This window comes from Capra hircus, unplaced genomic scaffold, assembly GCF_001704415.2.
Source record: "Capra hircus breed San Clemente unplaced genomic scaffold, ASM170441v1, whole genome shotgun sequence".
NCBI classification, from domain to species: Eukaryota; Metazoa; Chordata; class Mammalia; order Artiodactyla; family Bovidae; genus Capra; species Capra hircus.
In genome coordinates, this window is record NW_017190073.1 from 415353 (window position 1) to 427334 (window position 11982).

The 11982-nt window shown below is 42.8% G+C and overlaps 1 protein-coding gene across 1 annotated transcript; it reads left to right on the top strand.

Moving 5' to 3' along the window:
• The first annotated feature begins 490 nt into the window (after positions 1-490).
• SPRY3 (sprouty RTK signaling antagonist 3) lies at positions 491-10856 on the top strand. The gene is made up of 2 exons (XM_005700539.3): positions 491-896; positions 6356-10856. The coding sequence occupies exon 2, from the start codon at positions 6459-6461 to the stop codon at positions 7323-7325; it is 867 nt and encodes a 288-aa protein (XP_005700596.1). The 5' UTR covers positions 491-896; positions 6356-6458; the 3' UTR covers positions 7326-10856.
• The last annotated feature ends 1126 nt before the right edge of the window (positions 10857-11982 follow it).

The window sequence follows — 11982 nt, forward strand, 5'->3', positions numbered from 1 at the left end:
GGTGGGGAGGGGGAGGCTGGGGAATGGGGGGACGGAGAGAGAGGCTCTAACAAGGAGCATTAAATCTCTCCCCTCCCATCCTCCCGTATAACCCATTCACAAGACCTCGAGAAAATGTCTACATTCACAAAACTGCGGGCTCGCCGAGCAAGCTGCACACACATTGCGATCTCATCCCCCCTTCCTCCCGCCTCGAACCACCCCGCCGCTCCTCTCTCTGCGGACGTCCTACCCACGTCCGCGAAGCTACACAAATCATCGGACCCTAGCGGTATCTCCTACTCGGTCGAGAGACCCCGGGTCTCCCACCGCAGTTGCTGCGGCTTCGGTTCAGCTGTCAGATGGGAAGGAGACCGAGGCGGAGGCATCAGGGGTGGAGGAGGAGGGAAGAGGGAGGAGGGAAGGGGGAGGGGCGGGGGAGGGGAAGAGAAGGGGAAGGAAAAGGCTGGAGGAGGGGAAAAAAAGGAGGAGGAGGAGGAGAAGGAGGAGGAGAAAGAGGCGGGGGAGGACGGGGACGAGAAATAGGAGGAGGAGAAAGAGGAGGAGGTGAACAACTTACCCTGCTGAGCTTTCTTTGGGGAATACGTGCATCAGGATTGAGATCTGCGTGGAAAATCTACACAAAGTATCTGCCACTACAAGTCCGACTCTCCTCAGCGCCACCGTCTCTCTCTCTCTCTCTTTTTCCCTTCCTCCCTTTCCCTTTTCTGTGCTGTGTCAGAAAGCCCGAGACAGAACTATCTCTGTTTCTGGATCCACTGCCAGGGAAGGAGTTTTCATTCAGACTTTCCGAAAAGAGGTGGAGAAACCTAAAGACTCGGGAGAAGAAGAGGTCCTTTGAGCCAGATGGACCATGAGTTCGGCTTCTCTCAGAATGGCTCAGCCCTTGCTTCAAGGTAAGCTGAGCGATGAGCTCCTCAAGACCTCAGAATCCTTTCTATGCAATGCACAGACTGCCATTCATTCCCGTCATCGTGCATGTGTGTGTGTCTCTGTGTATGTGTGTGTGTATGAGAGAGAGAGAGAGAGAGAGAGAACGAGCGTGTCTGTGCACGCGCACAAGCTCAAGCGCATGGGTGAAATAAAATGAAAACCGTTCAACTGAGATTTCAATGAAACAGCCCCTTGCAGAAAACTATCCATGTTGGACATGGCTAAATCGAAAGGGAACTTCTAAATCGCTCTTCCTACAGCCCGATGTCAATGGAATTTCTAGGCTGTTGACCTTAGGATGAATTGTGGGGCTTGCCTAAGCTCTGGGTAGCACAGCCTAACCACCCAAGCTGAGAACGTAGGGGGAACCCGTGCTGAGGCCAGTCTGGCTGCCCAGCGGGCATCCTGTCAGTGCAGGGCTAGTCTCCGATTGGCTCACAAGTCTGGGCTGTGCATCGCTCAGATTTCATCACATCACCTTGCTCTGGGTAGAAATGGCGCAAGCTGACACGGCATAACCCCCTACTTACATTGAGTCAGAGCAAGGATTTAGAAACCTTTGGATCCAGGCCGGGGTGTGTGTACACATGTCTCTGTGTGGCATATGGAAATTTTGTCCACAGTGAGAATCTGTCAGCATGTCTGGTTAGCCAGTAGATGTTTGATGGGACCTAGGGCCGTGGTGCACACTCTTTTCCATTTGTCTAATGATCATTGCCACTGGCCTCTGTATGCTGCAAACCCATGTTTGATGAATGGAAAACAGACCTTGAACTCTTAAACGGAAAATCTATTTTGAAATGCAAACTATTGTTGTTTTTCTGGGTGCATTAAAGCCTCACTGTAATGTAATTTGGCTATACCAGGTATTAAATCATGTTCCCAACAAGTCAGCTGCATACATACATACAGATAAGGCACAGGCTAGCTTTTTATCCCCAAAGAAGTATTAATCCTGTTCTCTATATGTCTAAATAAAAATTTCTAAGACTTTGTTGTACCATTCTATCCATTTTGGCCTTTTGTTTGTATTCTGTTTTAGTTCTCTCTAGCTGAGAAATCTAGTTAGTGAGTTATCTGGGTGACTTGGAGTCAGAGTTGAGAAGCTGAGTTAGTGGAGAAGTAAAGAACCTGAGGGAAAGGGCGCTAATTCTTCATGAAAGACTTCTGAGGCAGAGGAATACAACCAGCAAACCCAGCATAAACTTTTAGAGCATAAGGACAAGAAAGGACTTTTCAAACCTTCCTTTAATACCCCTCCTCATTTTGCAGATGAAGAAACAGGCCTGGAACAGAAGTCACTTGCCCACAGTCACCCAGAACTCAGTTTCCTGTCTCTTATAAAAGAATTTGGGGTTTAAAGAAAAGATTCCTACTTCTTAAATGAAGAACTAGCATTTTCTTCAGGATTAGAAGTCTGTGAATTCACTTGATATTACAAGTTTTCCTTGTAATATCACTACACTAAAACACCCCTATCTTTAAAAAGGCGAGCTCTTACAACTGCAAGACTCTCTGGTTGGAAATAAACTGCTGTGTGTCTTAATGAAACTGAAGGTAATGAATAGGACTAGGGTAGCAAAGTGACAAGTTAAGAGTTAAATGTGGTGAGAACCTGGCAGCTCCAACAAGATGTATGTGGTAGGAGGGAGGCCCACTCAGTGGCTGAGAGGTTAGTAATGTAAACTATATACAACTTGGTATTTGTCAGGGGGGAGTGCTTTGATAGAGATGCAAATGCTTTTGCACAGAGAGGGATTTTGAGAGAGCAGACTTTGGAACAGTAGAACTAAGAAAACACAGAAAGCCATAGCAGAAATCCCCCCTATGTTTGCTTTCGGTTATTCTGAGAACGAGTGTATATAACAGCAGAGCACAGGGAAAAAAAAAAAAAAAAAGCAACACACCCCAGAGCCGTTACACAGTAAGGTACAAAACAGCATTGAACCCATAGGAACAGGAGAAAACAGGAGCCAGCCTTCTCTTCTCCCTTCTTCCTTGAAATCAAGTTTGAGTCATACCATATCAGAAAGGATTTATCACCCAAATCAAAAGCCTCTTAAGGGGGTTAGCATAGAAGAGCTTTAGCTAGGAAAGTTTGCAACTTTAGTCCCAACATGGCAGCTTTTCAGTTCCAGGGAGAAAAGACATTTTTCTTTCATTAACAAACAGCATTTCTTGAATGAATTTAGCTTTCGAGTCCCCACGTTCGCATAAGAAAAGACATTTCTGTTTAGGTTGAACATAGCAAATTTCAGGGCTACAGAAACACTGTTGAGAAAGCTATGAGCACCTGGCCAGAGGGACCGAGATGGGAGTGGGTTTACAATGCATCATTCATTACTGCAGAGGCACTACGTGACAGAAATCACTAGATCCCATCCATGTGCAGCCAAGACTTGTAATCACCTTGGCTCCTAGTTAATAATATGTGATATGTATATTCTCTCTCTCACTTCATAGAATATGGAATTGACCTGCAGCACAGTCCGTTGCTTCACTGTTGCTGCTCACAATGAATGGCCCTTTAATGAGTGGGTTTCTGAATCCTAAACATACAGGCAGTAGTAGTAGTTTTTCATCTAATCTGTGAGCTGCAGCAGTCCTCCTGTCTATTTGTTTCTCCACTCCACCCCACCCCCACTTACCTTCCCTTCCAGTATCTATTTCAGTTCATCCTGTTAGCCAGATCGGATTCAGCACATCCGGAATGGCAAACAATTTATTGTCATGCAATACTGGTTTATCCTCCTCAATACCCTGATTTTACCCAGGTCCTACTGCCCACCATATTGCAGATCTTCCAGTTTTCATTCTCAGAAAGATTTTATAGAGCAGGAAGAAACCTTCCGAGTTCATCTTGTCAATCCCCTTATCTGGAAGCAAGACAGTAGTAGTTCATCATCCCAGACTGATGCCCAAAGCTTCCTTTAATCACCCAACCAAGTATCTGAACTCTCCAGTCTTGCAGCAGTCTAATCAATTTCCAAATACACTCCCTTAACCTAAACACAGTATACCCTTTTGCTGCCAAGATAGAATCCCCTCATGGTTCTGAGTCATTTCTATTATGACCTAAATTCCTCCAAGCTTAGCTTTCAACCTTCTGGGCAAATCTCTGAGATATCTAGTAACATCCTTGGAATCCCATATGATTATCTCCTGTAATGTTAAGACCTTGAATGCTTTCCTTTGAGTTATTGATCCTTGGAATTTCCAGTATGTTCAAATCTAGTTTCCTTTGGGAAATCAGTGAGTCTAAAATGCATCCAGAGTATGTATTATTCTTCATACAGTGTAAAGGGCTTGAAGGGCCCCACACATTATTTATCTCATCAATGGGGAATACATTTATTTCTTATACAGTTGTCAAAAGACTCTTCCCAATCCAAGACTCTTAGATCCACACACTCTGCAAGCTGGCTGAACATTGTGTCTTTGTTTATTTGGGTGTTCAAATGAAAACTACCTGTTCCTTTCTAATGCTGGGACTGTGAGTCTTAACAAAATTACAGCAAAGGTAGAGGTGTAAGACTTGGGGGGGGGGGGAGCTGTGAGTCCAACCCGTTTTGCTTTTGAATGCCTTGGTAAACAAGGGCATGTTGCCCAGTCTACCCTCAAGGGCTGAAGATGTAGAAGGTATGAAGAGAATTCTTTTGTCAAATTGTATAGTTATATAATTACAGACCATAGTGGGGCAGAGTCCTTCAAAATCACCTCGGCCACCCCTATAATTATATAGATAGTGGAACTGAGGCCCAAAAGAAGTAAGTGATTTGACAAAGGTTGCATATTTGAGTCTTAGAATCTCCGTAGTGTTTATCTGCATTTTCTTGTGCTGTATTGAGTAACACTGAAACAAGTAGCTAAAAAATGAAATTATAGTCAGACTGACTTTTTGATGTGATGTGGCAGAAAAGTTATTTTTAACCAAACTAGATCTTCTTTTTAAAAAATGAGCAGATGCAAATTCAACCAAATAAGTTTGCTTTGGCATATAACCTCAAAAGGCAATGAATCTGGTTGTATTATTAGCCACCGAGTCCTATATGAGCTACGTTTTTTTTTCCTTGCTATTGAGCTTTGGGCACATCTCAGTGTCATGCTTGCTTGCTTATGGAAACCTGATCAAGCACTATCCTCTGTCACTTGTTCCTTTCTATTACTCATTCAAGCTTTCCATCTCATATAGTAGTGTGCGTAATCGATCTCTTTTGAGGAGGCCTGAAATCTGATGGATTTCAAATATATACTTTATTCATGCTAGTGTTTCCTAGGTCCTAATGCCTCCAAGATGAGTCTTAGATTTTTGTTTAGGTTTCCTTTTCAGGCTGTTCAGTCTTCCAAATGGTGCAAAACAATAATCTACAGTTGGAACAGTATTTTCCTCATGGTTATCATTATCAGTACCAGGCTCAATCGAATCAGGAGAGAATATATTTTCCAGATATTCAGCTTAGGTTAAATTTTGTATAAAAGCATTGCTGTTCTTTAAGAAAACCAGTTTATTATATAAGGTAAAGATAGAGAAAAGCAGTCCAAGCAGATTCTGCCTAATAAATCCCATCAGTATATATAGACTTGACTTAGGGTCATAATAAGAACAATTACAGGTGATATTTGAATTAATTCAGGTCTCTTCTCTTATGGTTCCCCATCACTAGGGTTACTCCTGCGTATACAAAAGTTTGATTCCGGAGTCATGCCGCCATTTAAAAGAATTACCTCCTCAATAAATTAAAGCAGCTTATGAAGTGAGGAGAACTGCAAGATGATTAGTCTTGGATTTTTTTATATTCTTAGGAAGCCTTTTCCCCCATTGTTCTATAGATAGTCTAATTTCTGCCATTGTTCTATAGATAGTCTAATTTCTGCCCTCTGTGTCGTTGCCATATCTCTGCTATTAATATTATTGCATCTTGCTTGCTTGCCTATATTCATTAAATCACAGTGTCCTTTATCATTTGTTTATTTATGCTTATAAATTTCACTGAAAAGAAAGCTTTGATGTATATATATGTATTGGGTTGGCCAAAAAAGTCATTTGGGTTTTTCTGTAAAAAATCTCAAAATGTGACCTTTGCATTTGATAGTTTTATTAGAATTTTGATGCTCAAGGCCTAGATTTTTCAGTTAGGAAACATCTGAATGAGCTAACTGCTCCTATGACTCTAGTCATATGATGAAATACAAAAGGAATCCACAATCAGATCTTTGCTCCCAATGTGCTTTATAGTCTGGACGAGAAGACCAGACATGCCTGTAAAAAAATAGATGAGGTCAATTACAGAATCAGGGAGTAACATGAAGACTAAAGTGATTTAAGCTAGTGCTGGGGATAGGGGCCTGAGCTTTGTTGGTTTCCTGCAAGGTACTCATGCCTATGCGTTCTTATTTATTGTTTTTATTCTTTCTCTCCTAGGATTTTCTGATGTGCCCTAAGACCCATGTAACTACAAGGGCTCTTTTTCACCATAAGTGCCACCCTGACCCAAAACCACTCAGAACTCAAGAATCGAGACAAAATGGATGCTGCAGTGACAGATGATTTCCAACAAATTCTGCCTATTGAACAGCTGCGCTCTACTCATGCTAGCAATGATTATGTGGACCGTCCTCCAGTTCCCTGTAAACAGGCCCTCTCCAGTCCTTCCCTTATTGTGCAAACCCACAAATCTGATTGGTCCCTGGCTACCATGCCCACTGCTCTGCCCCGCAGTCTCAGCCAGTGCCATCAGTTGCAGCCCTTGCCTCAGCATTTGAGCCAGTCTAGCATTGCCAGCTCAATGTCCCATAGTACCACTGCCTCTGATCAAAGGCTCTTGGCCAGCATTACACCCTCACCTTCAGGCCAGTCCATCATCCGAACCCAGCCTGGAACAGGAGCCCACCCAAAGGCTGATGGTGCTCTGAAGGGAGAAGCTGAGCAATCTGCCATGCATCCCAGTGAGCACCTCTTCATCTGTGAGGAGTGTGGGCGCTGCAAATGTGTCCTCTGTACAGCAGCTCGCCCTCTCCCTGCTTGCTGGCTATGCAACCAGCGTTGCCTTTGCTCTGCTGAGAGCCTCTTAGATTATGGCACTTGTCTCTGCTGTGTTAAAGGCCTCTTCTACCACTGTTCCACTGACGATGAAGACAACTGCGCCGATGAGCCCTGCTCCTGTGGGCCTGGCTCTTGCTTCGTCCGCTGGGCAGCCATGAGCCTCATCTCCCTCTTCTTACCCTGCCTGTGCTGCTACCTGCCTACCCGTGGATGCCTCCATCTGTGCCAGCAGGGCTATGATAGTCTCAGGCGACCAGGCTGCCGTTGTAAGAGGCACACCAACACTGTGTGCAGAAAAATCTCTTCTGGTAGTGCGCCCTTCCCTAAGGCCCAGGAAAAGTCTGTATGACCTTCCTTCCAAAGGGATCCAGAGCTTTCTCTTAGCCCCTGTCAGTAAAGCATAGGCCTCATCTTTGAAGAAGGGGAGGAGTAGGAAAGTAGCCAAAATTAGGGCTCACCAGTTTCGTTCCTGCAGTGTCAGGGGAATGGTCAAGTACATCCTGGTGCAGGATGCCTTGTTCTTTCTCACAGTATCTATCCCACTCCCCTTAAATCTTTTTGTACCCTACCATCTCAGCCTTTATGGCTGTCATGGCCAATTCAGGTGATGTAGAAGCATGAGGATTTGGACACTGAGGGCTGACAGAGCCAGCAATGTGGAGGTTTAGGGGCTCCCCAACATGATACCTCTTGATGTAGGCTCTGAGCATCACTCTGCTTTCCACAGTGCCTTTGGAAGCTTTCCTGTTAATGGTTTTCACAGGTCCATGTGGAACAGTGTTCAATATTCCAGGGAATCTGACCCCTTCTCCCTGTTTACTGCCCCTCTCTTGTTTGTCTTTTCTCTCTCTCTCATTTCCTCCTCTTCTTGTGTTAACTCTGTTTTGTACTCCTTCCCACTTCATTCTCACCCTCTCTACTTCTAACTTTCCTCTCTTTTTTTTCTCTCTCCCTACCTTCTCCTTCATTCCTTCTCTCTCTGACTAATCCTTTCTCTGCAGATATTTCTATTTTGTTCTATCAGATTTATGTCTTCTCCTGCCTGTTTCTCTAACACGTCAAGAAGTGCTGTTTTTTCCATTGGTGTTTCCTTTGACACCAAACTTTGCTATGTTATACTATTTACTAATTTTTATTAAGTGAAATTGATTACTGTAATGAACTGATCACTAGCAATAGTGTGTGTGCACTCATAACCACACTCACCAGTTTATGAGCATATGAGGCAAACTTAACTTCTATTTCCAGGTTTAATGGGTTGAAGTTTTACTCCCTTTCCCAATAATCACCTTAGAGTACTGACAGATTCCACTAGCATGCTGAGTAGGATAGTAAACCAGGATGCTCATAACTTTGTATGTCTGACCCAAGTGCCAAAGGCAGACGTGCTTTATAGCTAAATGAGCAAAGCAAAGGATATTACAGAGGTCTCTTCTCTCTTAGAAGCTAACTGCCCTGAGACTGCATGGCTCAGGCCTTAATAATGGACATAAAAAGTCATAAAACTTTAGAGCTGGGAGGAATCTTAACTGTTAATCTAGTTCAATGCCCTTATTTTACAGATGGGAAAACTGAGGCCTAGAAATAGAAAGAGATTTGCCCGAGGTCACACACAGAGTTCATAGAGTTGGGCCTGGAATACAGGCCTTCTGACTCCTGGTTCAATATTCTCTACACTGCACCACATTAAGTCATGGAAAATTTCTCCTAGGACTCTATTAACAATGACAGAAAGCCATACCCATTCAGTCTTCAGGAATTATGCCAACCTGGTGTGGTGGTCTTTATGTGGGGCATAGTGGGTAGCTAACTCCCTTTCAATTGTCAAGGCTTCCCCCAGTGGACATCACCTTTGGCTCTGTCATCTTACAGAAGCTCAAGTGTGGAAAAGAAAAGCTTAAGGAAGCCCTAATTAAGCTGTATCTTCGCCATTGCACCTACCCTTTGCTGCACACACTGTGCTTGCTGTTGGCTTTGTCTGCAATGGCAGTTGCCTGAGAACCTAAATTTCAGCAACAGTGGAAAACTGAGATGAAAGATGTATGATGCAGAGAACTGACTTCTGTTTAAAAAAAAAAAATACTAAGAGCCTGTGCTATGATTCGCCTTCAATGGGAAAAGGCTGCAGTGGTGATGGCAGGCTCCTAAGGACTGCTGTTAAAAGACAAGAATTAGATAACAGTTTCCCTCTGTCAGTGAATCCAAAATTCACTAAGGAATTCAAAGATGAAGGGCACTTGTTTGAAACCAAGGTGCTCCAACTTAGTTTAAGACTTCCAGACTCTCTATATCATCATCTCTTTTAAAGTGTGCATGGATATGTATTACAGCGTGGAAAGGTGGGGAGAAATGTATAGTCCTACACAGGGGGAAGGAAAAGGGAACACTTTGATGTCCCCTTCTTGGCTATATATTGTAGAAATACATGCCACTCAGTCTTCGTTGGTTCTGAAACTTCCTGAAGTGTACTGACATTTGAGCTGCAGAGACCCTCACCTTCCCTTTCACCTCCTCTTATAGAATTGCTTTGCTCTATTTTTGTATATATAAATATGTTATTGATGATTATTAATACTGTTAATGATATTGCTGCAAATGGTGCCATATACAAGGTTTGGCTTCTTGGAACATTTATAAACCCAAACCACCTCTTATGTTGCTTTCAAGTCCTTCCATTTTAAGTAACTTCTTTTTATCTTCCAAGTCTGCCTGATTGACCTTTGAACTTATCCATCCCTAAAAGCTGGGCCCAGTTTTCTGGGTCACACTGGATGGTGATGAATAGCAACACACACTTCTCTTCGCTTCTGCCTGAAATTTGCTTAAAGCTGAGATATATAAGGATTCTATGACACTAGTGCTTTGTTCTTGGAGCTAAAGTTATTCTATTGATGTTTGCTTATTAGTTTCAGGGTCCAACATAACACAAGTCCCTCCTCCTTGATAGCTAGCTCCTTGATATCTCAATCCTGCAGTCCTTACTCAGGCAAACTGTGCACTGCCGGAGGGGCCCTGGGCTTTGCCATACACCCAGAGGAGCTCTTCTCAGTGTATTTCTAAATGGCCTTACACTTGGTAGAAGGAACTGGAGGATTATCCAAATGTAGTTGCAGTCTGCAGTCTGCTGAATTAGGGCTTTCATTTGCGTCCAAGTTGGCCTGATATGGACTGCATCTGGTTTACGTATAGATGGGTCCTGTTGGGGTATGCACACAGACATGTGAGTGTGCATATGTAGCCCTTCAGTGATATATATATATATATATATATATTTACATATACATATGTAAATATATATTCACACAACTCTATATATTTTAATGTATCACATGTATATTTAAAATATATACGAAAGAACTCTAAATCCTACAGAGAGGCTCTGTTTTCATTATTTTTATACTTTGTGTCATGTACTGTATAAACAGGAATATTTAGAGGGTGTTTCCTGCTTAGCATTTTTTTGCAGTTAAATCATCTATTATCCCCCAAATCTACTGCTTTCCACATATTGGTCCCTTGATACATTTCGTATGGCTTTAGCCAAGAGCTTTTTTTTTTTTTTTTTTTTGGTTCTAGCCCATCTTTCATCATCACAATAGCTGTAATAAATATAGTGAACACTTGCATAGTGCTTACTCTGTGCTAAGCACTATTTCAAGCACATTGCCTATTTAGCTCATTTAATCCTCAAGACAACTCTACAATGTATGTAGTATTATGCTTGCTCTTTTACAAATGAGAAACTGAAGTACAGAGGGGTTAAATGACTTGCCAAAGGTAACAAAGCTTGTAAATGCTGAAACTAAGATGTGAACCTAGGCTGTCTGACTCCAAAGTCAAGTATAGAAGTTTGGAGCATAGTATAAACCTTCGTGGTATAATAAACCTCAAATGGTGAATGGTTCTTTCCCTAACTTCGGTCCACCTGCACCCTAAGAGTTGAAACGCACATGCTCCTATGTTAGGAGTGAAGCAATAGTTATAGACATCATATATTAGCTACCTTGCTTCCCAAGATGGAGCCATTACAGATCTCCACTTCCCTCTTTGAAAACATGTTTGGTTTGCAGCCAGTTACCATTTCTCAATCAGCTTATGATATGGAGCCAGTAGGGAAGTGTTTTTACTTGGCTCAAGAGGGTAGGAGTTTATTTGGCCTTCTCTTTAGAGACCCAGGAAATTAATTCAATTCCTTTCTGCAGAAAGTAGAACTAAATCTATGTTTGGAACTTGAGATTGGTTGGAGCTGTTAACATTCAAGCTCACTGGTTATATTGAGTGCATTCTCCTGATTCACATGTAAGTAATACACTGATGTTCATTGGTCAGTATACCACCTTTTCCCATCACCTACTTCACACAGACATTATGTACCTTGGCATTATTTCAGAGTTGGAAAGACCCTTAAAGAAGTTCTACTCCAATATCAACATTTTATAGCTAGAGGCTGCTGCTGCTGCTAAGTCGCTTCAGTCGTGTCTGACTCTGTGCAACCCCATAGACAGCAGCCCACCAGGCTTCCCCGTCCCTGGGATTCTCCAGGCAAGAACACTGGAGTGGGTTGTCATTTCCTTCTCCAATGCATGAAAGTGAAAGGTGAAAGTGAAGTCACTCAGTCGTGTCCGACTCTTAGCGACCACATGGACTGTAGCCTACCAGGCTCCTCCGTCCATGGGATTTTCCAGGCAAGAGTACTGGAGTGGGGTGCCATTGCCTTCTCCGTATAGCTAGAGGAGAAGATGAAAGAAGAAAGAATACTGCATAAAGTCACATGGTTATAAATTAGGGTGAAATGATGACTTAATTCCAGACTTCCTAATTTCTGGATGCCCTGGTCTGAGTTTCTTAGAAAACAGAGTTTGAAGCAAAAGCTTACATGAAATCCTAAGGAAGTAGAAGTAAGGAAAAATAGGTCAGGAGCAAAGGAGAGCAATCTGTTTCATGACAAGCTAATTTCTCAATCTCTTATGATAGGCCATACTGTATCTCAGCCTATCTCGGTGAGG

Bases quoted from the DNA above. Each gene is read 5' to 3' on its own strand.
- SPRY3 (XM_005700539.3), top strand. From the start codon at position 6,459: ATGGATGCTGCAGTGACAGATGATTTCCAACAAATTCTGCCTATTGAA.